The 25,159-nt window shown below is 45.6% G+C and overlaps 1 protein-coding gene across 1 annotated transcript; it reads left to right on the plus strand.

The window, feature by feature from the left end:
- Positions 1-2,050: 2,050 nt before the first annotated feature.
- LOC149371638 (fatty acyl-CoA reductase 1-like) lies at positions 2,051-24,000 on the plus strand. Its single transcript, XM_089580839.1, has 11 exons — positions 2,051-2,185; positions 5,680-5,796; positions 14,727-14,902; positions 15,664-15,736; positions 18,992-19,098; positions 20,331-20,505; positions 20,795-20,839; positions 20,979-21,097; positions 21,824-22,063; positions 22,469-22,598; positions 23,869-24,000. The coding sequence occupies exons 1-11, from the start codon at positions 2,051-2,053 to the stop codon at positions 23,998-24,000; spliced, it is 1,449 nt and encodes a 482-aa protein (XP_089436965.1).
- The last annotated feature ends 1,159 nt before the right edge of the window (positions 24,001-25,159 follow it).

Here is a 25,159-nt window from a genome sequence, read left to right on the forward strand (position 1 = left end):
TCCTGCAGCTAGCTTTAGCTTAAATCAGAACTTGCTACCGCACAAGAGCTGGGGCTGTTTCTGTCATCAGTAACAAGGTATGTGCGTTGAACCTATTGGTGTTGGTAATCGCAGTCTGATATCATTCACGGAATCGCATATAAACTGCATGGGTCCTAGATAACGACTATAGCATTTACTATATCAGTCCGAAGCTCGCTCAGCTAGTGTCAGGTGGTCTGAGCCTGGCACGTCGAGGAAGATGGGTTGGTATAACGGATGCACTCAATCTAATCGGGGCAGAAGAAAACAATATTCCGGATGTGCGCAGGGTTTTTTACAATGTTATCTAGCAGACCTTGAACCACACGATGTGCTCGCCGTGTAGTACTTTGTTGAAATACAGTTTTACTATATCTTGACCTAAAGGTTAATAGCCCTTGCACGGTCATGACGTGGTGTTTGTTTTCGCTCGTTTTAATGCAGATATATTTCTTGCAAAACTGGAAAAATCACTCCATGCTCATGCACTGATGGAACCAATGTCAGCGGTAACAGGTTATGGTGAATTGTTTGTAAAATTATTGTGAAATTGGTAAAATTACTGCTTGGATCAGGAATTTCTAGGTTTCACATCCGCTGCATACGAATGCAAGGGTATTCAAAAAGACCCCGAAAAATTATCTTTGTGATGTTTTGAACGATCACTTGTCAAAGTCATTTGTGAGGCTGCGACGTTTTTGAATGGTTAATGTATAATTTGAAACGGTCAAGAGCATGATCTTTATCTTTTCGAATCGCAAAGTGTCTTCTGTATAATACTATACTCTTGCCGGGAAACGCCTGTGGGGTAACGCCTTCTGTCTATCTTGGGGCGTTCATATCGGCCATGTATTATCGTCGTCTAACCGTACCATTGGTTTTCCTCGTCGATATATTCCTTCTCTTACAACCAACATCAAACTCAATGGCTACAATGGCCAGATCACGTCAAAACTAAAATATGGCTCTTTAATTTGAAACACTCGTTCCTAATCTGGCACCGTGTGGAAGTCACCAGTGACGAGTAAAGGTAGACAAACTAGATGTACAGGATAGTCTGAAGTGGCGGTTCTCGGCCTGCTGTGTGTGTCACACGGCCGCTGAATGACGTCACCCTGTTTCTTTTATATAAACATATAAAAATGGGCACAAAAACATATAAAACATATTATAAAAATAGAAATGCTGGACGTACACAAGAATATAAAACGCATATTGCTACCAGATGCAAAGCCGCATAAAAAATTCTATTAACATGTGTAAAGAAGTGAACCGGAATGTTGTTCCGTCGCGAAAACAGTTTTTTTCCGCTTATTTCCCGCAAGGAAACACAAATTAATGTAGCTGAACTACTGACGGACCTCCTGCATCCCGCCTCAGTCGCAGGTGACCCTCCGGTTAACCACACCACCAAACCAAGTAAATATAAAGCGGGTCACTGCGCGGAGAATCGCAAGTATCTCGCTTTCACTGCAGATGCGCAGCCTAGAGAGCAATAAGAAAGATAAGAAAAGGGAAGAAGGGGTCAAAGGCTCTGAGGGGACAGTTTTTTTTTTCATAACTGGGGATTTATGCCTTTGGAGTATTATTCTGCCGCAGGTGATTGCACAGGATGTGACTCGTGATCCGTCAGAGGAAAGTGCAATTCGCGAGGTCACTTGGTGTCGTTACAAGTATTTGAATAATTTGCGCTTTTTTACGCGCAAAACTAACGTTTTAGGATGCGAGGCGTGACGTACTGGAGACCTCAAAATTAACTTCAACCACACTAGGTTCATGAACCAGTGAAGTCTGTTCGAGTAAAACGAGCTTTTGGGCTAGTTGGTCGCATTTTGTATCATAACTGCAGAGGAGAAGCACGTTCACACAGAGAAGAAACACACAACACACGGACGAACGTGAAATCTCTTGCGCTAGCGTCTACACGCTTCGCTGTCCGAGCCACATTGAGACTTGCGTACATTACGAGGAATGTCACTTAAATTTCATTGGTTCCCAATGTCCTGCAGTCTGTTGGAGAGAACCCGCTATGACAACGGATGACAAGCGGCAGCTCTGTCCGCCGTCGGCAACGGCTACTGGAGAGTGTGGCGAGTCCAAGGTTGCTCAGTTCTACGAGGACCGGGTCGTGTTCGTTACTGGAGCGACAGGCTTCATTGGCAAGGTCAGCAGACTTGTTGCAGTTGAAGGCATGAAACAGTTATGTCAAACAATTTCGGACAAAGATTTTTGAAAATTAGAAAATTGTAAAATACTTTTATGGAAATATTCAAAATAATGGTTCATTCTTCTGATATGTAGCAAAATCTTTCTTTTAAAGCGTTTTTATCGACCGCATCGAACAGTTAGGACCCCGTAGAAAACCAATGGGGCACGCTTTTGAAGACTGCAGAAATTTTAGTAGAAAAAAAAACACAAGAATGCCGTCGGGCGATCTATGGATATATTGATTGCTATAGTGAAATTTTTCATTATGTGAAAAAAATGCGTTCATAACAGGTTTTCTACTCAAAAATGCTTTTGTACAGAATTGCTGGGTATGATAGGCATGAATAAACACCGACATGGGGCGCACGGCAGCTATGGACATCGCGTGTCTAAAGCAAATGGGGAATAATGGGGACACTAACTTTGCCAAACTGTGCCCGAAAAGCTCATGTTCAACACAATAACTCCGAAAACATCACGGATACCTTCACTGCCATCTGCAATCCAGACATTGAGCTAAATCTGTTGATTATGTCTGCAGTTGAATAAGTGTAGTTAATATTCATGCCTTAAGTCCGGTAATTACATCTCGCATAGTAAAGTGCCACATATGTTTCTGTATCAGCCCAATTACTATTTAATATTGGTTTCATAGCATTGGACTACAATGAAACGAAAAACCACATGTACAGTTCATTAGTTACGCAGATGGTTCCACGATATTGTCCGCTCATAAGCACCTTGAGGCGCAGAAGCTTCATTTACAAGAGGCCTCAAAACCACTGAAGAGGTACGTACATCTGCGTAGCGGGCCTGAAACTGTCGCCACAAAAGTCTAGCTACATTCCGGTGGAAGAATAGCGGACGAAAGAAACTGCGAGCTACTGTTTTCACGCTTAAGATTGGTAACCAAACACTGCGAGATGTGAACGAGCTGAGGGTCTTTGGACTAAATATACTTAAGTCAAGAAAAACAGCACAATGGCTCCATCGGACGAAGAGAGCAACAGCGGTTATTTTACACGTTATCAAACACATCTCATCCAGGTTAGAACGGACTCGGACCGAGATGGCCAGAGGCCTTGTAAGTACACTCAGTAATTGAACCCAGTATACTATACCAGGTTCAGTTCCACCGACTGCAGAGACGGCATTGGTAGGTAACAGTAAACATAAATACAAACGCAATGCGCACCATCGGGGCCTTGACAAAACACACGCCCATCCCGATTCTCCACAGACAAACACGGTTGAAACTTTGACTCACTCCCAGCAATTCTGGACGAAATCATTTTTCAACAGAGGAGAGTTTACGAGCGCACTTTTTATATATCGTAAGCTTCTACTGTAACAATCTATATATCAGCAGATCTCTCGGCGGGCTTCCATTATTTCGCTAATGATGTTTTTGCTAACGTCAAGAACGTTCCCCATTGGTTTCCTATTGCAGTCGATGCGAGAAATGGGTAAATAATAAAAGAATTAGTTGGTATGCTTCGAAAGATTGGGCCATTACCTTAAATAACTGCATAGCAGTACTTTCCAATTCCAACTGTGAAAACTTTTGTCCAAGTATGCTGGACATGGAACGCACTGAAGAGCGAGAGGGCAGAATACATCTCAAGTAAATGTGCTTTGTGCCCATTGCAGCCTTATACAATGAGCTGGCAGCACAGACATCAAAAATTATAGACCCCCTCCCCCTCCTCCTCGTACGTGGATATACACGACAGTAACTACAAACAAGACAACACGTCGCAAAGCAAAGCCGACAAGTCAAATGGCAGTTGATGTTTTGAAGTAAGTCCAGGAACGTGTACAGCTTATGAGTAAATATCGGTCATACATACGGGGGCGACGAACGGCGACACTAAACCGACACATTCTGAATTAGACACACACCGGGAGTACGCCACGTGCCACCAAGCCTCTCTCTGATGGAGCGCTGTGCCATCTGTGATGCCACGGAGTCTATCAATTGCATAGCGTCAGGTATCTACACGGACTCTTCAGCAGCTATTAAACAATTTAAGAGAGGTAAAAATACGCAAAGAATGAGTGAGGACATAGATGCTGTTAAAAAGAATATAATGAAACGCATCCAGATACAATGGGTACAAGAAGGCGCCCATAATGCTGACCGCAGGAAAGGAGGCGCCCTTAGACAGCAAGCTGCAAACACGAATGCCTGCTCCGCTAGCCTACCATCCACTCCGCTCTTCGAGTCTTGTCATCCTCTTTAAGGGGAAGTTGCCCAAGCAGAACAATTAATCGGCCCAATATTGGAAACGTATTGGCTAAGTCCGGTCCATGAAAGGTCCGGAGTGAAACCGTCTATTTGCAATATTGGGCCGACTACATGTGCAGCTTGGGTGACGTAACCTGACTCTCCCGTGCACTTACCACCTCCTTCATAACTTAATAAGATTGGAGGAGGTGTCCCTCAGAAGGATAACGTCTGAGGTAGCCCTTTACCCGTCGGTGACGTGCTCACGGGGCTCTCCGGAAGACGCAGTAGCAAAGGCGTGCCCTTATGTTGACGTGTCCAGGAAGGCAGGCTTCAAAATGAAAACTATTACAGGAAGTTGGATTTATGGCTACAAGGGATGAAAAACCCCGCCGCGGTGGCTCAGTGGTTACGGCGCTCGGCTGCTGACCCGAAAGACGAGGGTTCGATCCTGGCCGCGGCGGTCGAATTTCAATGGAGGCGAAATTCTGCATTGCTGCAACCACTGCATTGCTGTCAAAGTGGGGGCCCGTGGCCTTGTCAAGCTGTCAAACGGCAGCTTTTACTACGGGTCCCCGCCATCATCTGTACCATGGTGGCAAAATAAAATTTGAATTTGAATTTGAATTCTAGAGGCCCGTGTACTGTGCGACGTCAGTGCACGTTAAAGAACCCCAGGTGGTCGAAATTTCCGGAGCCCTTCACTACGGCATCCCTCATAGCCTGAGTACCTTTGGGATGTTAAACACCAATGAACCAACCAATAAACACCAATAAAACCAATAAAAACTAATAAAACAATAAAACAACTTTAACAAGGGACGAAAACGTGTGTGGCTAACGAACAACGATAAAATATGGAAGCTGCTCAGGTTCAGAATATACAGTGTCTGCGACATGCTCTTGGTTGCCGACTGCCTCATTTTATGCAACATTCCAAATCATTTAAAAAAATGTAATTTCTTCCTACACTAAAAAAAATTACCGTTTGCATCTATGTTTGGCGTTTTTCATGGACTCGGAGCGCACTGTGCTGTTCTTTGTCTATGTTAATGACAGTTTCCACCACTCACCGGGTAATAACGTCGGGTTTTTTGCGGATGACTGCATGCCTTACACCTGAATACAGTCTGTTGCTGACGAACTGCTACCAAATAAAAGTTCGAATGAAATAATGAAATTAAACCACATGCACAGTCTCACTAAATGTGCTTATGCTCCAGGTACTGCTCGAAAAATTACTGCGATCTTGCCCTGGCGTGAAGCGAGTCTACGTTCTGGTACGATGGAAGCGTGGAGAGGAACCCCAAGCCAGAGTGGAAGCTATGCTCAACTGCCCGGTAAATTTCGCTTATAACTTAATTTTTTCTTGAAAACAAGCTGAAGGTCTCTCCATTTCTAGACCATGAATTATCTAGGCCAATACAATAAAGCTAATTAAAACACGATATGTTCTCTGCTTCCCCCTGTAATTAAAAAGAAACGTTGCAGTCAACTTCGTACTTAATTTGAATATAGTACTGTTGTGCAATGTAGTCAGTGTACAGAAGGTTTTTGAGGAGCATATGTAAAACTGTGCTGTCCGGCTGTTCATCAAACTTATAAAGAAATATAGCCGCCGCGATGGCTCAGTGCTTATGGTCCGCGGCTGCTGACCCGGAAGACACGGGTTCGATCCAGGCCGCGGAGGTGGAATATCGATGGCGGCGAAATTCTAGAGGCCATTTTGCTGTGCGATGTCAGTGAACATTAAAGAACGCAGGTGGTCGAAATTTCCGGAGCCATTCGCTAAGGCGTCTCTCATAGCCTATAAAGCCTCAAACCAATAAAGAAAAATTTTTTAAATGTGTCATTCTTCACAGATGCCATTGTCAACTAACCGCTATTCCACAATGGCCCAAAACAGAAAAAAAATGCGCTGCTGCGACAAACAACTCTGAGGTGAATGGCTTCTATTTGGACCATTTCTGGCGGATGACATTCCCTTCGAAATCTAATAAAATTATCGGTTATTCAGCGAGGGCGTCATAGTCCACTCACCTTTCATGGTATTTCGCAAAGGCTGAAAAACAAAAAGGGACAGGATACTGCCACTAACAACGCGGAGGACGATAGCTTCTATTTGCAGCATTTTTTAGCGCATGACATTCCCTTGTTAATAACATTTATCTGCCGCCAAGAGGCGGAACTCTTGTATCTGCTAAAAACTACATTTTATTCTAAGTTTAATGAATTCAGGAAGTTCTTTCACTTTTGACCTCGCAGCATTTAAGGAGCAGAAACAACTCGCAACTTATCGTCCTCCTTCGAGACGAATAAATGACTGCATTAGATGGATCACAACCTCCTCTCTCCAGGCTATTGCGCTCTTTCAGTCTCCCTCGTGTGTTTTTTCCTGTGTGTGTCTTTTGTGCGCAATTCGTACCTACAACAGTATGCACCAACTCGCCCAACAAGAAGTTCTTCTTAACTCCTCTCTCCACTTTGCGTAGTCACTCCAGCGTCACGCTATAGTCACGTCACGGCCACTCCGCGGTTATTACACGCTACTCGACTGTAAACAAGCCCAAATTTGTGATATGACAACACAGGTCACAATATCGACAGAGACCACACGAATACAAACAATCATTTAAATCAGTGTCTAAGGAAGGAGAAATTTCCGACAGGCTTCAGTAAGGCTAATTCCGCCTATACATTTACACCACCACCACGACCAATGAGGTTTACATGATCGTTTCCGGCTGAGCTAAATTCATTTCTTCAACTTAAAGCCGAATTCAGGACTTTTGTTGCGAAATCAACACTACGCGAGTCACCGAGCCATTCCTCGGAGCTGACGAAAAGCCATACTGCGCATGCGCGAGGAGCAGTGACGTCACACGGCGCACAGCTGGCGCGCCACCGCGTCGCTGCGCGGTTGACGCAGACGTGCCGCACACCGCGCTCGCCAGTTGCGCATGCTCAGTAGTGGCGCATAGCTAGCGTGCAGGGGCCGCCGCCGCTGCCGCGCGCTCTCCAGAGCCTTTCTCTCTCTCCTCGTTGCTTTCGCAATCCTCCAGGTCTAACCAGAGCTAAAGCACTGCCAATTTTTTGTCGCAACGACCGTCAGCGACGCCGTTTACTGCACTATTGCCGTCAAGCGTAAAAAGATGCCACAGGAAAAGGAAAGCAAGCATAATGCCTTTACCAAGTTAATTACTGTTAGGCTGTGTGTAATGCTAAAAAATGTTTTCACGAAATACGGCGCGCTTAGGATCGACTGCATGCAGGGCCTCCGCGCCGCGCTGTTGTGATCCACCAGTACCTTTTGCCGGACGTTCATAACCTGATTGCTCCACAGAAGGAATCTCAATAAAGTTCCAAGAACATATTACTTCTCATCGTACAGACGACGCTACAACGCCGCACTTAATCATGCCGAGCGGCAACGCTCTATTTGCGCGTGATAGCGTTCCCTTCATCACGTCGCTATAATCATTCTTAGTTTTCGTTTGCCTGTTATTCCAGTCGAGCTTGCCTCTCTCACAGCTGAACGGCGTTTCAAAAACACCTAACTAGAATTGTAACATCTGTCTGGCGTGAGCATTAAGTTTTCTTTTAGAACATACTCTTTCTGCAATGATTCACTTTTAATTTCAACAACATATTTTTTTTTTCATGTTGCACTTTTCATATTCTCCTCGGTGACGTTTGAGAGAATGGCGTCGAGCGTGGTCGTTGCCTCCCTGCCATGGACAAGCTGCGAAGGAGTTATCCCGGTATTCTCCTGCAGTGTGGTGTTGTAGACGAAGACTGCGAATGGAATAACAACATGCTAGGTCATGTGTTCCACATCGACATACATGACAAGCAGTTTGCGACGTCTTGTTCAAGCGCTCCGTGAGGCTTTCGTGGTTGTACACAGTTGTCCTACGGTGACTTGTCTGACTATAATTCAGCATGGGGAGCGTCCGCTCAACCGCGAAGCTTTGAATGTGTGTTTGTTCGTGCTTAAAGCCACCTCCACCTGCGCGCGGGTTTATCAATTTCTTTCTGACGCGAGATGCGACCCGGTTTATTTCGAAATGATAGCTGTCATGCACAATGAATTTCGGGTCTCCAGACGCACCGACGGGCGTGCGTCAGCCGCAAATCGAGCGCAGCGACGCCCACCTCATCCTGTCTGTCAAGCGACGCGTCACTTCCCACCACTCGAGCCAGAGGGAAAGAACGAAAGGGGTATGATGCGTCCGCTCCGAGCAACTCGCTCAGTGGGTGTACCTATGCGGGCTCCACAGCCGCCACGCGCCTCGTGTATGTGTCCGGACGGCCGAAATTTCTTGCTTCCGAGAACAAACAGCTGAGCGAGCTTGATACGCTCCATGGAAGAAACGACGCGGAAAACCGCTGTTTTTTCTAAGTCTATATCTACAATTTTTCTGAATCTAATAATCGAAGTTAGCTGCCCTGATGGCCTTCTACAATTCCCTAATTGCACCTAAAAACCTAGCTGGTAAAATTAAAAAACAATTAATCAGCAAATTGTAAGTATTTACTCATGTAACCACTTGCCTCACAAGTATCATTGAACTTCGATCGTTATAACGAAGCAGAAGGGGCATGGGGATGAATTCGTTAAGCCGTAGCCTCTTTAGAGCCGTGTTGACCAAGCTTCCAAGGATAATCTTCATTCCTTCGTTATATTCATTAATTCGTTGTAAACTGTTTCGTTATAACGAGGTTCGACCTATGACGTCAGCCGAAGCCGTCGCTCTGATCACGAAGGAATATTGTTTTTTTTTTTTTCAAAAATCCCATCTTTCAAAAATTACTTTGTGCAAACGGCGAGGATGCATTTGACTAAGTAGAAACCGTCAGCAATCATGCAGGCAATGAGGCAAAATGGCGTAGATCTGGCATATGAAAAAAAAAAAAAAACTGGAAAATATCTTTGCGGCTGCACAGCCTCTATAATACTCGATAGAATAAGTAATAAAATTCCTATAAGGAAGAGTGTCAGGCACGAAGACAAGATCTCTGCAATTCAATTCACCGCGAGTTTACAGAAGGTATTCAGAGATATGCATAGGTAAGGGTTGGAAATAAAAATTAGCGAATAATACCTTAGTGATGTACGGTTCGCCGATGGCATTGACTTGTTAATGAAGTCAAGGAAAGAATTAGTAAGCATGAGCAAGGCTCAGCAGTCGCCGGAGGGAAAAGGAATTTGCGCTCGGCAGTGAAGCATTGGAAGTATTAAGGGAAGCACCTACTTAGGGCAGGTAGCCACCTTAGGTGATACCCATGATAAAGTAATAATTAGGAGATTAAGAATAAGGTGGAGTGATTTTCACCGGTGCTCTCATATCATTAATGGCAATTTAGCAGTATCCCTGGAGAGAAAGCTAGATACCTGTGATATCTTACCGCTGCTCACCTTTGGGGTGTAGATGCGGAGTTTAACTAAATGTGGTGAACTTAAGTTCGGGACAACACAGCCGTTTATGCAAGAAAAAACGGTAGGTGGAACGTTAACAGGCAGGACGACGGCAGAGCAGATCGGGGAACAAATGCGAGTTAATGACATCCTCCTCAAAATGGAAAAGAGGAAATGGGCGTTGCAAGGCATGTGGTGCGAAGGCTAGAAATGCGGTGGTCGTTAAGAGTAGAGAATGGGTTTCAAGAGAAGGCAAGCACTACATGGGATGGAAGAAAGTGAGATGGACAGATGAGATTAAAAAATGTGCGATGAGAAAGTAACCTCTGCTGGCACAAAAGAGAGTTCAATTGGCGGTATGCGGACGAAGCATTTGTTCTGCTGTGGACGCAGTTAGGCTGCTGCTGATGATAATAACGGCAGATTATTTGTCAGAAACTCATGCATTGTCGAGCCCTGCTAATTCTTGTGAAGACAAACGTACAGTTCAAATGAGAACCGCATTTAAGGAACTTCAGCACTGTTTGCAATCTCCATCATTTCTCGGAAACGTCAATGAAAACATCATAACAAAATTATACCAACTCGAGCAGCTTGCCCAAGCGCCACCCTCGTTTAAAAAAAAGAACGGACTGGCACGTGTCATCGCGGCCTCGAGTCGCTCCCTGACAAAGGCGCAGGCTAAATATTGCTACGGGTCGACTCAGAGAAGATGAGGCAGACGAAGTGAGAGGGCGCTTGGCGCGTGCTCGGGCTCCGAATCCTGGGCAGTGGCCTGTGTTTTGGCATCCGGTGCGCCCTGTGCTTGTGTTCTGTTCAGCGTGAGTGCACCAGTGTTCTGCGTGGCGTGAACGCCTCCTGCCACGTAACATCTTGGTGGAGGTGAGGACTTTCCCCTTCCTCTGGTTCTGGCCTATTCCACATATTTAGCGACGGAAAGACGCTGCCTCACATTATACTGGCTAGGCCGTAATTCTTTTGTTAGCTGTACACAGGCATATTCACAGTTGTCAGCGACTATAACGCTCTGAAGGAACTGGCCTACTTAAAACACCTTTCGGGCCGCCGCGCCCACTAGAGTCTGCGACAGAACCACACTCACGTCGGCGGCCTGTAGCGAGCCCCTGGGGCGCACTGCTGGAAGAATACGACGACGACCCCATCCTGTGACTTAGCGCCAGCAGAATGCTGGCCCAACATCGACGATCCGATTCTGGTTCAAAGCCCTCTTTATTTTCTGAAAGGCAAGGTTTTCTCAGCCCCAGGAATGCAGAAGCGCGAACTGTGATTCTACTGATAGCAAAAGGGCATCACCTTGGAAAAAAAGCTTCGTACCTAACAAACACTCCAGTCTCTTTGTCAAACCCACAGACCTTTTTCTTTTTATTGATATAGCTTGCATGCTGGCATAGAGTATTATTTACAAATATAGATACACTCTAGACTCTCGAAGGAGGTCCAGCAAGTCCGGTGGTGCGGCCAAAAAATCAATTCCTTTAAAGCATCCGGCGGACAGCCTGGTGGCTGACAGCTCTGGAGTAGGTGTTTCTGCCGGATAGCACACAAAGGGGGGCAGGTCCAAAGCAAGTGTTTAGTGTCTGCCTCACCGACAGGAGCGGGGTAGAAGTGGCTAGGAGTCCCCGAAAGGGACATGACACTGTGCCGACCACGACCAGGTTACCGTAGGGGTGAGGGCGACATGGAGGTGTAACCTTCGAAGCAAGACCTCTTCCCAGCGCGCAAAGCCACCTGGTAGGTCGGTGCCGCATAGCGGGAGAAGTGTTCGCGTGGCGCGCCGGAAGTTTGCTTTTTATTAAAGGAGTATTGATTCCGGAGAGGTTAGGGCCGCTTGAACGGGACGTGGAGAAGCTGATTTGTGACTTTCTCTATCTACCAAAGCTTGTGTGGGCTGGGTATCTCGACGAATCCATCGTACACATACCGTGAGGGAGAATTTTTCATTTATGTCCTGAATTACTTGTGCCATAAGTCGGTGTTCAAAACGCGCCGCAGACTGCGGATGGCGCCTGATAAGTCTGGGAGGACGTCAAGGTGGCTATAGGTGGCAAGAATGGACAGAGGATGCTTAATGCGCCCTGAATGGCCAACAGCTCTGCCTCTGTCTACAGACCTTAGACACGATATTCTTCAAGCATCCCATGACGAGCCAACCGCAGGTCATCTGTGGTTCACGCGCACGATCCATCGGGCCCAGGAAACGTATCACTGGCTTCGTCTGTCAGCCGACGTCGCACTGTACGTACAGACTTAACCATAGTTCCAACAATGAAAAACGGGAACGACCTCACCAGAAAAATTAGAAAAGTTTAATGAGCTGCGAAGAAGGCCTTACCAGCTGATCGGTACGAACCTGGCTGACTCATTTCCATGGCGTCGTCGTCCGGTTGCAGGTAGATAGCTCCGGGTACCGACTTTTTGACCTATTGGGCTGAAGGGAAAGCTCTATCTACCGGCGGAAGTGTAGCTAAACTCCGAAATCTTTCGTCGCATACATTATTCTTCTCTACGGTGCCTCCGAAAATCATGGGCATGGGAACAGTGTATACAGCCCGCTTTACCCAAGCGGGCCTAAACTAAGCGACACGACCGACCGTAGAACGACATCGTACAATTTTAAAACCAAGGCCCCACGGAACGGCTAAACAAAACAACTGGAGACATGCTCGCCATGTCCTACGCCGACACCGAACATAAAACCTGAGACATCATCCTACACCCTGCGTTGTCTTCGTGTATAACACCGACGATCAGAGCACAGCACGGATCACGCCATTGAAGCTCGTGCTCTGCAGAGAAGCTGTGAAAAACCTCGACGCCCTGCCAGAAAAAAAATTACCGAAGACACTTTGGAAATTTTAAAGTGTGCTTGGTGAAAACCTTGTGGTCAACCCACTGCCGCTCCCCTGAACAGCTTGGCGCGGAACCACTGTGCCGCTTCGGGGCCATGTGTTTCGCTCACTCGACTTCAACGAGACGTCTGGCGAAGGAGCGGAGGGGCAGTTGCCACCGGCGACGCGCGCGCGCTCGTTCTACCGCTACTGTGTGACATCCCGGTTGCTATGCACACTCGGAAACGGAGGGCGTTGTACGCTCGAAGCATTATTACGCCCTATCTTCTAAGCTCCTCTTTGTACGTCTGTCTGCTTTTAGTTTTTGTTCTAAGCATCGGGCCAGTCTTATGGTGTCTTCGACTGGTCGTTTCAAATCGCTCTAGAGCGCTCTGAGATGCAGCCGCACGTTCGGCTGGTCGAAATCAAGCGCTCTGACTACATTCGGCTGGTTCTTTCAGAGCGCCCGCCTCCAGCTCACAGCGCTCTAAGGCGCTCCGAGAAAAAAGTCGGAGCGGCCCCGAGATGTGTTCACGTGACAGAGCAACTTCCGCTGTCGTTGCTGTCGTGGACACCAGCGGCAGCGGCGGCGCCACTGCGGTGTGGCGGTTCCGGAAGTTACGTCCTTTTTCTGCTTCCTGTGCTTTCGCTCTGAAAACTTGTTGACCATTCGCATGATCATTCGGCTTGACTGGTCTCGCCATGCGCTCGGAGCTAGAGCGGCTCTCACTTTGCCAAATCCGAACCGGATCGTGGGAGCGACCAGTCGAAGACACCATTATAATGCTTTCAGGTAGCACTCATCACGTCTCTTCAGAGTTTATTTTATTTCTGGTGGTCACATGACTGCTCCGAAGAACGAAGAACTCCGTGACGTACATTTGGCGGAATAGCTCTCAAGCAACTACCCGGTGTAATAATGAGTGACTGCCACGGAATTCTGCCATTTGTTTAGCAGTTGGGCAGGATAGACGTCATGCTAGGCGTAGCGAAAATATTTTAAGCGCAGCACCATTGCAGGCGCTGTCATCAAGGTTTAAGATAAATTTTCGCATCACCTGGTGCAGTCTGGCCCTAGATCAGTCCATATATTACGATCGTTTAGCTCTGCAATGCCTTACGCATTATGTTCAACGCGCACTGTGGAATTTACAAAAATATTTCGCTTATCAAGTCCACAAAAAATTGACCTCCTTCCCCCTCCTCAAGATATTTCCAAAAACGAAAATAATGGTGGACGCAATCATTCATTTACAGGCTCTGTTGAAAGCGCTCTTTTCAAAAGCTAAGGATATCGAAAAAGGAGCGCAAAATTTTCAGCACGGTACCCTGAAATCAGCAAGTCATCGAATGGTCTTGAGTTCTGTTATCTGTTTGTCGCATGCTGTAAGATGCCAAACTTTTTTCTGGCATTATCATTGTCTTGGATTCCGGGTCTACTTTATGTCAAGCTACGCAATTGAACACTAGACCAAGTGCCGACCAAGCTGTGGGCCAATCGGTGCTAGCACGCTCTCAAGGAGTCAATGGTCTTGACGTGATACGCGTTGCCTGTCGATGGGCAAAGATAATGTACGGACATATCTTGGTATAGACGGCACGCCATACGATGAGCATGCAGTGGATGTCAATCTTCACTGTCATTCCTGCGTGATAGACCACAACTTACTTTTGGCAGGGTGCAGCCCGTATCGGGTGGTAGGAAGCGATGTTAAAGGAACGAACATTCGTCTTGTTTAAGAAGTACTGTAACTTATAAAATGCAATTCTCAAACTGGAATAGAAGTCGAAGAAAAGTACACTTCTCTAAAAACGCATTCACAGCAATGATAGCTGTGTGACATGTACGTACTAGTTTTCCCAGTTTTTCAATGCTAACTTCGTTGGCAGCTCAAGCAAAATCTAAAACAAACGCAAACGACGTTTGATGTTAACAGTTTTTTTCGTCGAAAGTGGTGATGCATTAAAATCTCACACTTCACCTCACTTTTGCGTTGCCCAGGTCTTTGACCGCCTCAAGAAAGAGCGGCCAGGCGCCGTTGCAAAAATCAGGGTAATGGCAGGGGACCTGACTCTTCCGAACCTGGGCCTCAGCGATGTTGACCAGACCACCTTAGTAGAAGAAGCCTCCGTGGTTTTCCACTCAGGTGCCACTGTCCGGTTTACCGATTCTCTCAAGTGAGTTTGGGAAACTTCGATTGTCGTGTGAAATGTTGCAAAGCAAACCGTTTTATTGCCTGATGACCTTCAGCTTAGCTTCGAAGATCGTTTTTTTTTTCTTTTAACTCTAATAATCTTGAGTATGTCATGAGAAAAAGGAACACCTCATGCATTATTGACTTGGCGCAATTCTTGTACTGAGGCTCCACTATATATCTTTTGGTCCGTCGGGAAACAGAAAACTGTGAAAAAGAGAACATTTTGTATTGCTGATCAGTAGCACAACATTACAAGGGACCAGCGAACGATTAGACACACACAGCGCAAACTCCCAAATATTGAAAAAGATGCACAACGATATATATACACACTGCAATGCTGTGAAATCGCAAGATATGCGAAGATCAGCGCGAACCTAGGTAAGTACCGCAATTGGTATTGCTGTATGTATATATTTTTGTGCATCTTTTTCATTAAAGTTGTTGAAAGTTAGCGCTGCATGTGTATACTCGTTCACCGGTCCCTGGTCTTGTTTCGGTAGTGACCAGAAGTATGTGCCAACAAGCCCAAATTTCAAGGCTACTCAAGTTTTGTATGTCAGTAAAGGAAAGTCATTTCCGAAGTGGTGTCAAACTGATGTTATACAAACAAACGAGGTTTTTTTTGTTTGCGTTAAATATGTTTCACTTTAAGGACTTCGCAAACCTCATTACTTTCAATTCAATTGTTTTCGCAAAATCTTGATAGGTCTCAAATTTTCGTTTTTTTTTTTTTTTCAGACGGGTCGTTGACGTCAATGTATTAGGAACACGGGCTGTCCTAGACATTTGTAAAAGAATGCCAAAGCTTTGCGTGAGTAGACTACTGCTTGACGCAATTAGTCGCAATAGTGGACTCCTTTAATTAAGGCCACTCATATATATTTCTACGCTCTCAGTATTCGCGCGTATAGAAGGTGGATGTACACCTGGCTGTGGTAAAACAAGCTGAATGGCAGGAGCATCGCAGGCTTTTGCCCAGAGTCATCATCATAATCAGCGGTATTTTTAACTTGTCTGGCACTCTTACATATGAGAAGCCCGTGTTTTACTAACACCGCATTTTATCCGACGGATAACTAAATTTGCGACAGAGATTCGCAAGTGCAACGCAAACTGCCGGTACTGATGTTTCACTGCATTGACTGTTCAGCAAATTCTCTGCAGGAAGAATCTAAAAGGACGGAGGAAAATCTGAAAGGGTAAAGCTGTGGCTTGTTGGTGCAATCTTGGCCAGACGACTGTCGCTTTCTGCCAAGAGTGCATCATTGCGCAGTATGGTCTCAAATGCAGAGTCTGAGGTTTCGTGATTAATGTAACATAAGCAACAATATACAGCATGATTTATCGAATTTTTCCAGAATTAGAGCTGGTGCCCGTGCACTCTTATGGTTTCGAGAGCTTGGCTCACGTCCGAGAGCACTCACAAGGTTGCCGTTGCAAGAATTAAGACTATTTAGCAATCCCTCCGGCTGACAGTTCAAATTTTACCCTGTACTATTTCCATTGAATGCGCTAATTTTTTAAGCTCAGAAGAAGCTCAGGCCCACATTATCAAGTATTAAGGGGCGTCAGTGGAACCACGATGGAAGCCTCAGACCGCAGCACCCCTAAATCGGTCGCTCGGCAAACCACCGAGAGAGAAGAGACGGAGAGAAGGTTACGAGGCAGACCAGGACAGGAGACGAGAGGAAGCAGGGGTGCGGTTGTTATTTCTCTATTGCCATCCTGTCCTAATTGCCCCTTCTAATCCATGCAATTGTTAAATCCAACTTGCAAATGCGTCCTCAGGTGGTAATGAGACTGATCTTTAGATATACACAAAATCCATTTCCCTAGGTGCAATATTACAAATTCTTAATGAGGCTTTACCTACAGATTTGAAAATTTTCGCTTAAAAAACGACGACAATTATGGTCATTCCCACGAGGGAGTCTTCCATCCTTCTTGATGGTGAAATCTGTGCTCGTCATAAAAAAAAATCTTAGTCTTTGACTGACTGGCTCCGTCTAGCGCGAGTGTGTCGGGGATTCTGGACGTAAGGAAGCTGTCCGCTCGGTGGCACCAACTCTCCCTGTTTCCATGTGGAATGGGCTGGAGGCCACCGCCGACGAAGGCGCACAAAGCGTTGGGGCAGTCAAGCTAACTGAACACAGCTACGGCGGCGGGTACCAGTCTGGTGTCCCCTCGCCTCTGCGCCACGAGGGCTAAACAGGAACTTCTCTCGGCTGGTGATGTCACCAAGTCCCCCCCTTTCGAAGCCCTCAGTGTAAATTCCGCTTCGGAATAAGGGGCTGGCTTCCCTCTATAGGGAAACTAAGCTGTCCTGCCTTTTTCGAGTAATGTCGGAGATCAGTGTTCCGAGGCCTGCTTGCCCGCCATTCTAATTAAGATATCTAGAGTAGGCACCTGACTGGCGGAGCGTTTCGACGTCATAGAACTATTAAGGAGATATTCGAAGCAAGAAACCGCGGTTTTGAGTGAGTCCTGAGTATTTTGTCAGATGCGAAAGGAAATATGCTAGTCGAACTGCAACGCTAGGCCTGGTCTCCATTTGTCTCAAAAAGCTTGCGGGCCTTCTTAACCACGTTCCTAAAACAGAAAATGCGATAGCAGTTAGGTAGCCTACTATAGTATCAAGCCTAATGCTCTTCTTGCAATTTTCCTGCGAACACTCGCGCTGGAACTGGTCCCATTGCTATTATATGGTACGCAAGAGTCATCACCTTCCAGAATGTTCGAGTACCTTTCATTTGATTATCATATAGGATTATGCTAATCTTTGAGACCCAGGTTGCGCTTCTCAAGCTCCTGCAAGGCTCAAGCGCAGCGCCAAGGTGGGCAGGTGGCAACTACACTGAATTCTGCAACGGTGTGCAATTTCCCGCAACCCGATGGGGAGGTTCTGTTGAAGTGGCCAAGTCTCGTGGCACCTCTTGACCAGTCAGGGAATTTCGTGACAGAGAAGCCAGAATTATTTTGTGGGACGACAACCTAAATACTATCGCGTTAAAAGGCTGCAACCAACAGCGAACCTTACCGGCACTCACCTACGGGGCAGAAGCGTGGAGGGAAACGAAAAGGGTTCAGCCTAAGTTAAGGATAACGCAGCCAGCTATGGAAAGAAAAATGATAGGTGTAACGTTAAGAGATCGGAAGCGGGTGGAATGCGCGAGGAAACAAACGTGGATTTATGACATCCTAGCCGAAATCAAGAGGAAGAAATGGGAAGGGGCAGGGCATGTAATGCGAAGTCAAGATAACCACTGGTCCTTAAGAGTAACGGAGTGGATTCCAAGGGAAGGCAAGCGTAGCAAGAGGAGGCAGAAAGTTAGGTGGGCGGATGAGATGAAGAAGTTTGCTGGGATACGATGGCCGCAGTGGCAAAAGACAGGGTTAATTGGAGAGACCTAGGAGCGGCATTTTCCCTGCAGTGGGCGTAGTCAAGCTGATGATGAAAAGGCTGCAGTCGCTGTCATCGCTAAAATTTTATTGAAACGTTCCACTCTCGATAAAAGCTTTCAACTTGTCTTTGTTAATTTCCGTTTTTTTTTTGTTGCCCACAAGCTTCTCCACCATGCTGTTCTATTTTCAAACTTTACTTTTACATAAAGCAAATCATGACACTGTCTAAGCCGAACGCAGTCACAAGGCATTCTTTGACCGGCAGGAAGCAATCGAGGTCCCCGCTTATTACCACGCAAGTTACTTTTTCCGGGAAAGCCTATCCCACCTTTTTCACAATCCGCGCTATTTCGCATTGTCAAACCGATTCGGTGCCGGTGACGAAGCTAATGTTTCGGAAACGTCCCATCGCTCCTTGTGCCTTATTCGTATAGAAGGGAGGACATGTTGGAATGAGCTTCCTTTATTCTGTCTAGACTGGCTGTTTTTAACCGGCTCTTTGTTTACTTGATACCAATAATCACTTAATACTGATAATCAGCTATTTATGGTTGTTTTGCGGCCTGATGTGACTTGAATAGAACATGCACGCAATAAAGTCAGTGCAGACTTATGGTGTTTGTTCTTCCCAACGGCTTCATTCACTGCACCCGTTTCCTCCTAGGCTCCTGTCCATCTATCAACAGCATATTCCAACTGGAGCAAGGCGGAAATAGAAGAGATGGTGTACCCTTCGCCTGTTGACCCGCAAAAACTAATCGAAGCTACTAGGTAAGTGTACGTAAGCGGAAGTGCCAGTTTCCATTTTGAGAAATCTAATATGCGTTTACGTAGAACTTGCTATGCTAGCAAGTGCATGTAAATCATTATTTTAGAATTACGACATGCCATTGTAGTACATAGAAGCCTGTGAACGGCTCCGATCTCCTTAACCATTTTGTACCACGCCCACTGTCCGTCGTTAGCCCGTTAACGACGGACGCGAACGCCAAGTACAAGCGCTTCCGCACCATACGTGAACATGTTGATCCACCTGTGCTAGACCTAGAGACGTACAGTTGAAATTGCCTTTAGCCTGCTTTTTTTTAAGGCGTTGAGATGATTTTTGGACCGCTTGTAAAAACAGAGCACATCTTGAGATTTAACTGCGTCCACGGTTGAATATATCAACGATCTAGGCAGCAGTTACTCTGAGGGTCCTGAGTCATCATCGGATTTCAGTTCAGAGACCGAAAAAGATTCAAGAGCGAGCCTAGAGGCTTGGTGGCAGCGCCTCTGTTAGTTTCCTATTTGGACCCGTTTTTCTCGACACTGGCACCATTCTAAAAAAGGCATTGACGTTACTGCTGTTATTAGTCTCATTTGCAGGAATTCGGCATCTTTTGGGCAGGATTTTACATCGCCTATGCTACGAGAGGCTTACCCGACTGTTTCTCCCGATTTCGCGTCCAATTATAGGGTCTCAAGTAATTGTTTTCTATCTGGCAAATCGTTGGAGCTAAAATTTTTTCCCTGACTATTTAGCATCGATCTGGCAAATTTTCTGTATATTCCAAAGCTTCTTTAATTTTTTTTACTGTTTGCATACAAGCATATCTGTAAATATGTTGCATGTTTGTTTGAAAAGCTTGCTTTCCCAAATGCGACTTAATAAGAAGACAAAAAACAATTTGACGAAGCGAATAATAATAAAAATTGTGTTTAGCTGAGTTCATTTCGATTTATTGCATTAAATTTTAAACCTCATAGTTCTTCGTCCCAAAAATTTAACCAAAATTGGCAAAATGCGACTATTTCTCCCGCTGTTGATGGTGTTGGGGAAAAGATGCTTTATTGACACCTTCAGGTGTGAAGTATTGAGGTGGTCGGGGTCCCTAGGGGGAAGTTCGTTGGCTGATGCTGTAGCCCTTGCTGGGTCGAGGAATGATGGTGGAAAGTTAAGACGGTTATACTGAAAAGTTCTGCATAGACAACGGAAACTCAGCGCTTTCTTTCGCATGCAGATGCGTCGATGAGAAGACGGCGGATGTCATCAGTGAATTCTTTGTTGGACAGCCGAACAACTACGCTCTGGCCAAGGCCGTGACTGAATCACTGCTGCTGGATGAGCGAGGAACGCTTCCAGTTGCCATAGTCCGGCCGTCCATCGTCACAGCCTCATGGAAAGAGCCCTTTCCGGTGAGAACTGGACGTATTTTCGGTTAGTAATCGTAATCCGTCTCAAAATGAAAGAATACCCCCCCCCCCCCCCCCCACACTTCAAATTGTTGTGCATTCTTTTGCAACACACTGCAACATTATTCGCAATACACTCGTTAAACATGAAAAGTGATTGGGGCAATGAATTCGTAATCAATTCTTCATGTTTAGTGACTAGTGATTTTAGGTCCCTTTCAAGACAGCGTGGCTGTCTCTCGAATGTTCGTTGACTTGAACATGATTACTTCCCCTCTTTTCATTCTTCAAGGGCTGGATAGACAATTATAATGGTTGCACCGGAATCATGGTGTCTGTAAGTACGATCATCCCCCTTATTAATTGCGGTTCACAATTTCTTTAGTCTGAGAATGAGAATGAGTACTGAGCTAACATTACAGTGAACGCTGTGCTGGGATAAGCGCCGAATGCGTTTCGTCTCTAAACATTTGCAGGTAGGTTTACGCCTGCTGCCGTCGATAATGGCCATAAAAAGCTGCTTAGCTGACCTGGTGCCAGTGGACGTTGTAGCAAACATGATGATAAGCACTGCTTGGCACACTGCAATAGCAAGGTAACGATCAAACTACTTGTTTTTGTGCCTATAGGAACATAATCTGTACCTCAACAAACGAGTAATGAGGACTGCACGATTGTTTCTATGAACGACTTCAGAGCAAATCGATCGTCTGGAAACTTTGTCTCTACCTGCTGGTAACCAAAAGTTAATGATAAAAATTAGGTGAACATTATGATTTTCATCGTTCGAGGGAAGGCATAAATGGGTTCAAAGGGAATGGCTTAAGTAACAGCGCTTATCCTTACGCTCTTTGCATATCAGCTGCGTTTCTACTCTTTCGTGTCTTGTTTTCCACATTGTGGATAACATTTATCATTACAGTGGTTTCAAAAAAACTTCTGAAACGGCATCCTCAATGGAATGAATTTGCTCGCGCTGCCGGTAGGTGATATCAAAATTTCACATTCAAGGGTCACCAGGCTTTAAATTGACTAAAAGGAACTGGATAAATTGTGTCTTGCCTCAGCGGTTATCTACAATGTGTCATTCAGGAACACAAAGCGTGTTGTCTAGGATTACATTGCCTTAAAATTTAACTGCTGCAGAGAATGACAGGTTTCGGCTGAACAACAAGAAGGAATTCTCTGCCTTTTAGCGGTATTTATTTCTCCTCTTGGTATCAACATATTACCGATCTCAAACTTGTGTTCAATCTGCAGAAAAAAAAGACTCAGCGTTACCCCTTCGCTTTAATACAAAGAAAAAAATGTCTTTGTGCAGGCCAAGCAGCTTGAAGGTGTACAACTGTACTACCACAGCCTTTCAACAACGAACATGGGGGGAAGTCATAGCTGAAACACGGAGGGTCGTTAAGAAATACCCACTACCGAGAGCGAGGTTCTTCCCCCGACCTGCAGTTAACAGTATACCACTGCTGCATCGCCTTCTGCTGTTCTTGTTGGGGTACCTACCAGCGTACACTGCGGACCTGGCTTTTCTGTGCACTGGAAAACAGGCAAGGTTGGTTTTACATTTGCTGTAGAGGTGGATTTTGAGGTAATTTGTTATATTTTTGTTTCCCACAATGCATTAGAAGATTCCTCGCCGTTTCACTTGTCCATTTCAGCGGCTGTGCGATGGAGCAGCAAGAGTTTTGTGTTTCAGTTTTCGATTTTAATTCACTCGTTTAATATTTGTACGGGAAAACTGGCTTTTATTACACCTGAGTGCGACCGACCATTTTCAGCAGAACGTGCCGTGATTGCGTAGTCGAAACACCCTCTAATTGCATCCTTGTTTCGATTGATAAGCCTCTACAAACTGCTGCATAGAAAGGTTTGTGGAAGGGTAAATGGTTAGGTGGATAGAGATGAAATAAAATGTCTTCACAAAACTTCGATTGGAACTGTCGATCATATTTTCCAGATTTGTATCTCGTTACAAGAAGGTCCGAAAGGGCATGGACGCCGTGCAGTTCTACACGACCAACAGCTGGCTCTTTCGGTCGGGAAATGTAGTGAGGCTGATGAACGACATGTCGTCCGCAGATAAGCAGGTGGGTTGAAAACAACATGATGTCAGGGCGACATCTAAAGCTGAAACGAGATTTCAGAGGACTGAATCGCCGCGCACACCAGCGCAGTAGCAAGCCCTAGAGAGGATGGCGCGAAAGTATTGCGAAGCATTTCGATTTTCAAAAACGGAACGAAAACTAAATCAATAAAAAAAAACAAGTTATTAACGTCTTGCAAAATTAACATTGGGAAGAAGTACAGCAAAACAGAGATTACTGAAATAGGCAGGCCTCTGCGAGCTCATCTGTATGAGAAGCGAACAGAGATAGCGCTTGTGAACTCAATGCACTCAGCATAGAAAACCGCTCAGTAACGTCGAACATTCGGCCAGTTGGTATTGATTCATTGTGAAACAGCGCGCACAAAGAAGACGAAAGACAAAAGGATAGAATATGACAAAAAAGGACTTCTGTTTCTCGGTAAATAGAAAAGCGCAGATGAATGCACGGTGCCTTGTTGTAAGTCCTTCGCGGTCTGTAGTTCTCTTTTGTAGACTGCAACGGGCTAACTTGGCCTTCCTTTCTCCTATAAGGAATGAGATACTAACGTAGCCAAATTTGACGACTGCGGTTCTTGATGAATGGAACTTTGATTGCGAGTTAGGCATAAGATTGGCTCGCTTTGTTCACGAAACGAAATGATCTGAAGGTCTCAGGTAAAGGGCCTAGAATAGTCAACTCCTTCCAACGAATCCAGGTCATGGATGTTCAAGAGATTTTTTTTGTGCTAACATCAGACAGTACCCATTTCAGCATGCAACTGACGGGCACTTGTCCGTTGTTTTATTCGATAGGAGAGCTACTTCTTGAAGTCTTCCAACATCAAATCGAATGTCTTGATCTGTGTATACGGGACAAGTTTCTCTGTGATAGACAATGCCCGGAAAACATGTTCAGTGAGAATATCCGCAGGAAAAACGCTACGAAAGCAGGACTTTGAGAGGAGAACATAACACGTCTCGTCCTTCCTGTGAAAACTATATACCAAGTAGTCCCAACAGTTACTCTTCTCAAGGATAGGCAAGCCTAAAGAAAATGAAAGAGCCGCTCAGATCTCTAAAGGTGGGACTTTGAATAGAAATGCACTAAAGAAGCCTCATTATATCGTAGATATGCTAGACATATTCATAAAATCAGTCCTTATTGCACCTTTTGTAACTTGTTATGCACATGCGTTTGCCTTTAATACCATCTTTTTGCTTGTATACACTTCATGAAAAAGCACGCATTCGATGCACCTGTGGAACTGCAGTTGTTCAACATGGACATTATGGAAATGGACTGGCACCTCTACTGGGACCACTATATGTTGGGCGTTCGCAAGTTCCTCTTCAATACCAGTGATATGGAACAACCACAGCCACAAAATCAACTGGAACGGTAAGGAGTTGTACGAACAAAACTTTGCTTTGGAGGCCGCCAACTTAGTCGTAGAATTTTTATCCTATACAGAAGGACATCGAGTACGAGGGAAATATGGTTTACCTAGATTTCTCGCATTAAGCCAAGAAGAAAAAAGAAAGATGGTGTTACTCTTTGCACCCGTAGCTCGAACCTCAGAGCAAACATAATGGCGAATGTTATAAGAGCAAAATGAATAATTTTTTGAGCAGTCATTCGGTTACCCAATTAGCATTTCATTTATTATGTTTTTAATTTTCATTATCGCCAAGCCACTCAACGCGCATGAAAGGTTTCGAAGTTTGCAATCAATTCATCAGTCAGGAATCTGCACATGACTGGACAGCTTTCACCGACTCTAAAACAGCCCTTCAAGGCTTGCAAGCTGCACTACGTCTTGGGTCACACGAACGACTCGTTGCAGAAATCCTCAAGCTGTACCATGACGCCACATCGAAACGACATGACAATTTTCCAGTGACTGCCAGGCCACCGCGGTATTCATGTAAATCACTAGGTCGACGAAGCTGCCCGTTCTGCCCACAGTGACGGAATTCCTGTCACTATCCGTGTAACGAGAGCTGAGGGAGCGTGTGGGCTTCGTTCCTTGAGGCTGGAGCTCACATTTTCAGCGTGGAACTCTGCAACCGTCGCCTCGAGGCATTGGACCCTGGACGGCGCCTCCGTCTTCCATGTGAGGTAGCGCGTCGTGAAGCAACATTACTGTGCCGTCTATGGCTCGGCGTTGCCTTCACGAATCAGTAGGCTTTCCGGATCGCGATGGCCGACAGCCCTTCTTGTGAAAACTGTGCCTGTGAAGAGACAATCACTCATCTCTTGTGTGAGTGCCCTGTATTTGTGAACGAAAGACGTAAGCTGCGTGGTGCTCTGGACCTACTGGACCCTCGCCCTTTCACAGAGGCCAAGATCCTCGGTCCGTGGCCACAACAGTCGACTACCATCGAGGCTTTCAAGGCACTGTTTTGTTTTTTTACGAGAGACTGCCTTGATTGACAGATTGGGAGTGTCTCTCTCGTTCCTTCTTTCTTCCCTTTTTAATCCCCTCATTCCCTTCCCCAGTGCACGGTAGCCAACCAGAAACCTTTCTAGTTAACATCCCTGCCTTTCCCCCTCTCTGTATC

The sequence above is a fragment of the Amblyomma mixtum genome, chromosome 1 (genome assembly GCF_055824585.1).
Source record: "Amblyomma mixtum isolate Tamu chromosome 1, ASM5582458v1, whole genome shotgun sequence".
In the NCBI taxonomy this organism is placed as follows: Eukaryota; Metazoa; Arthropoda; class Arachnida; order Ixodida; family Ixodidae; genus Amblyomma; species Amblyomma mixtum.

What these genes read in the sequence shown, in the direction of transcription:
- LOC149371638 (XM_089580839.1), top strand. Translation starts at nt 2,051, where the DNA reads ATGACAACGGATGACAAGCGGCAGCTCTGTCCGCCGTCGGCAACGGCT. An exon ending in CATGGAAAGAGCCCTTTCCG is followed by an intron (nt 20,506 to 20,794) that starts GTGAGAACTGGA and finishes TCATTCTTCAAG; the next exon opens with GGCTGGATAGACAATTATAA. An exon ending in TGTCGTCCGCAGATAAGCAG is followed by an intron (nt 22,599 to 23,868) that starts GTGGGTTGAAAA and finishes GTGGAACTGCAG; the next exon opens with TTGTTCAACATGGACATTAT.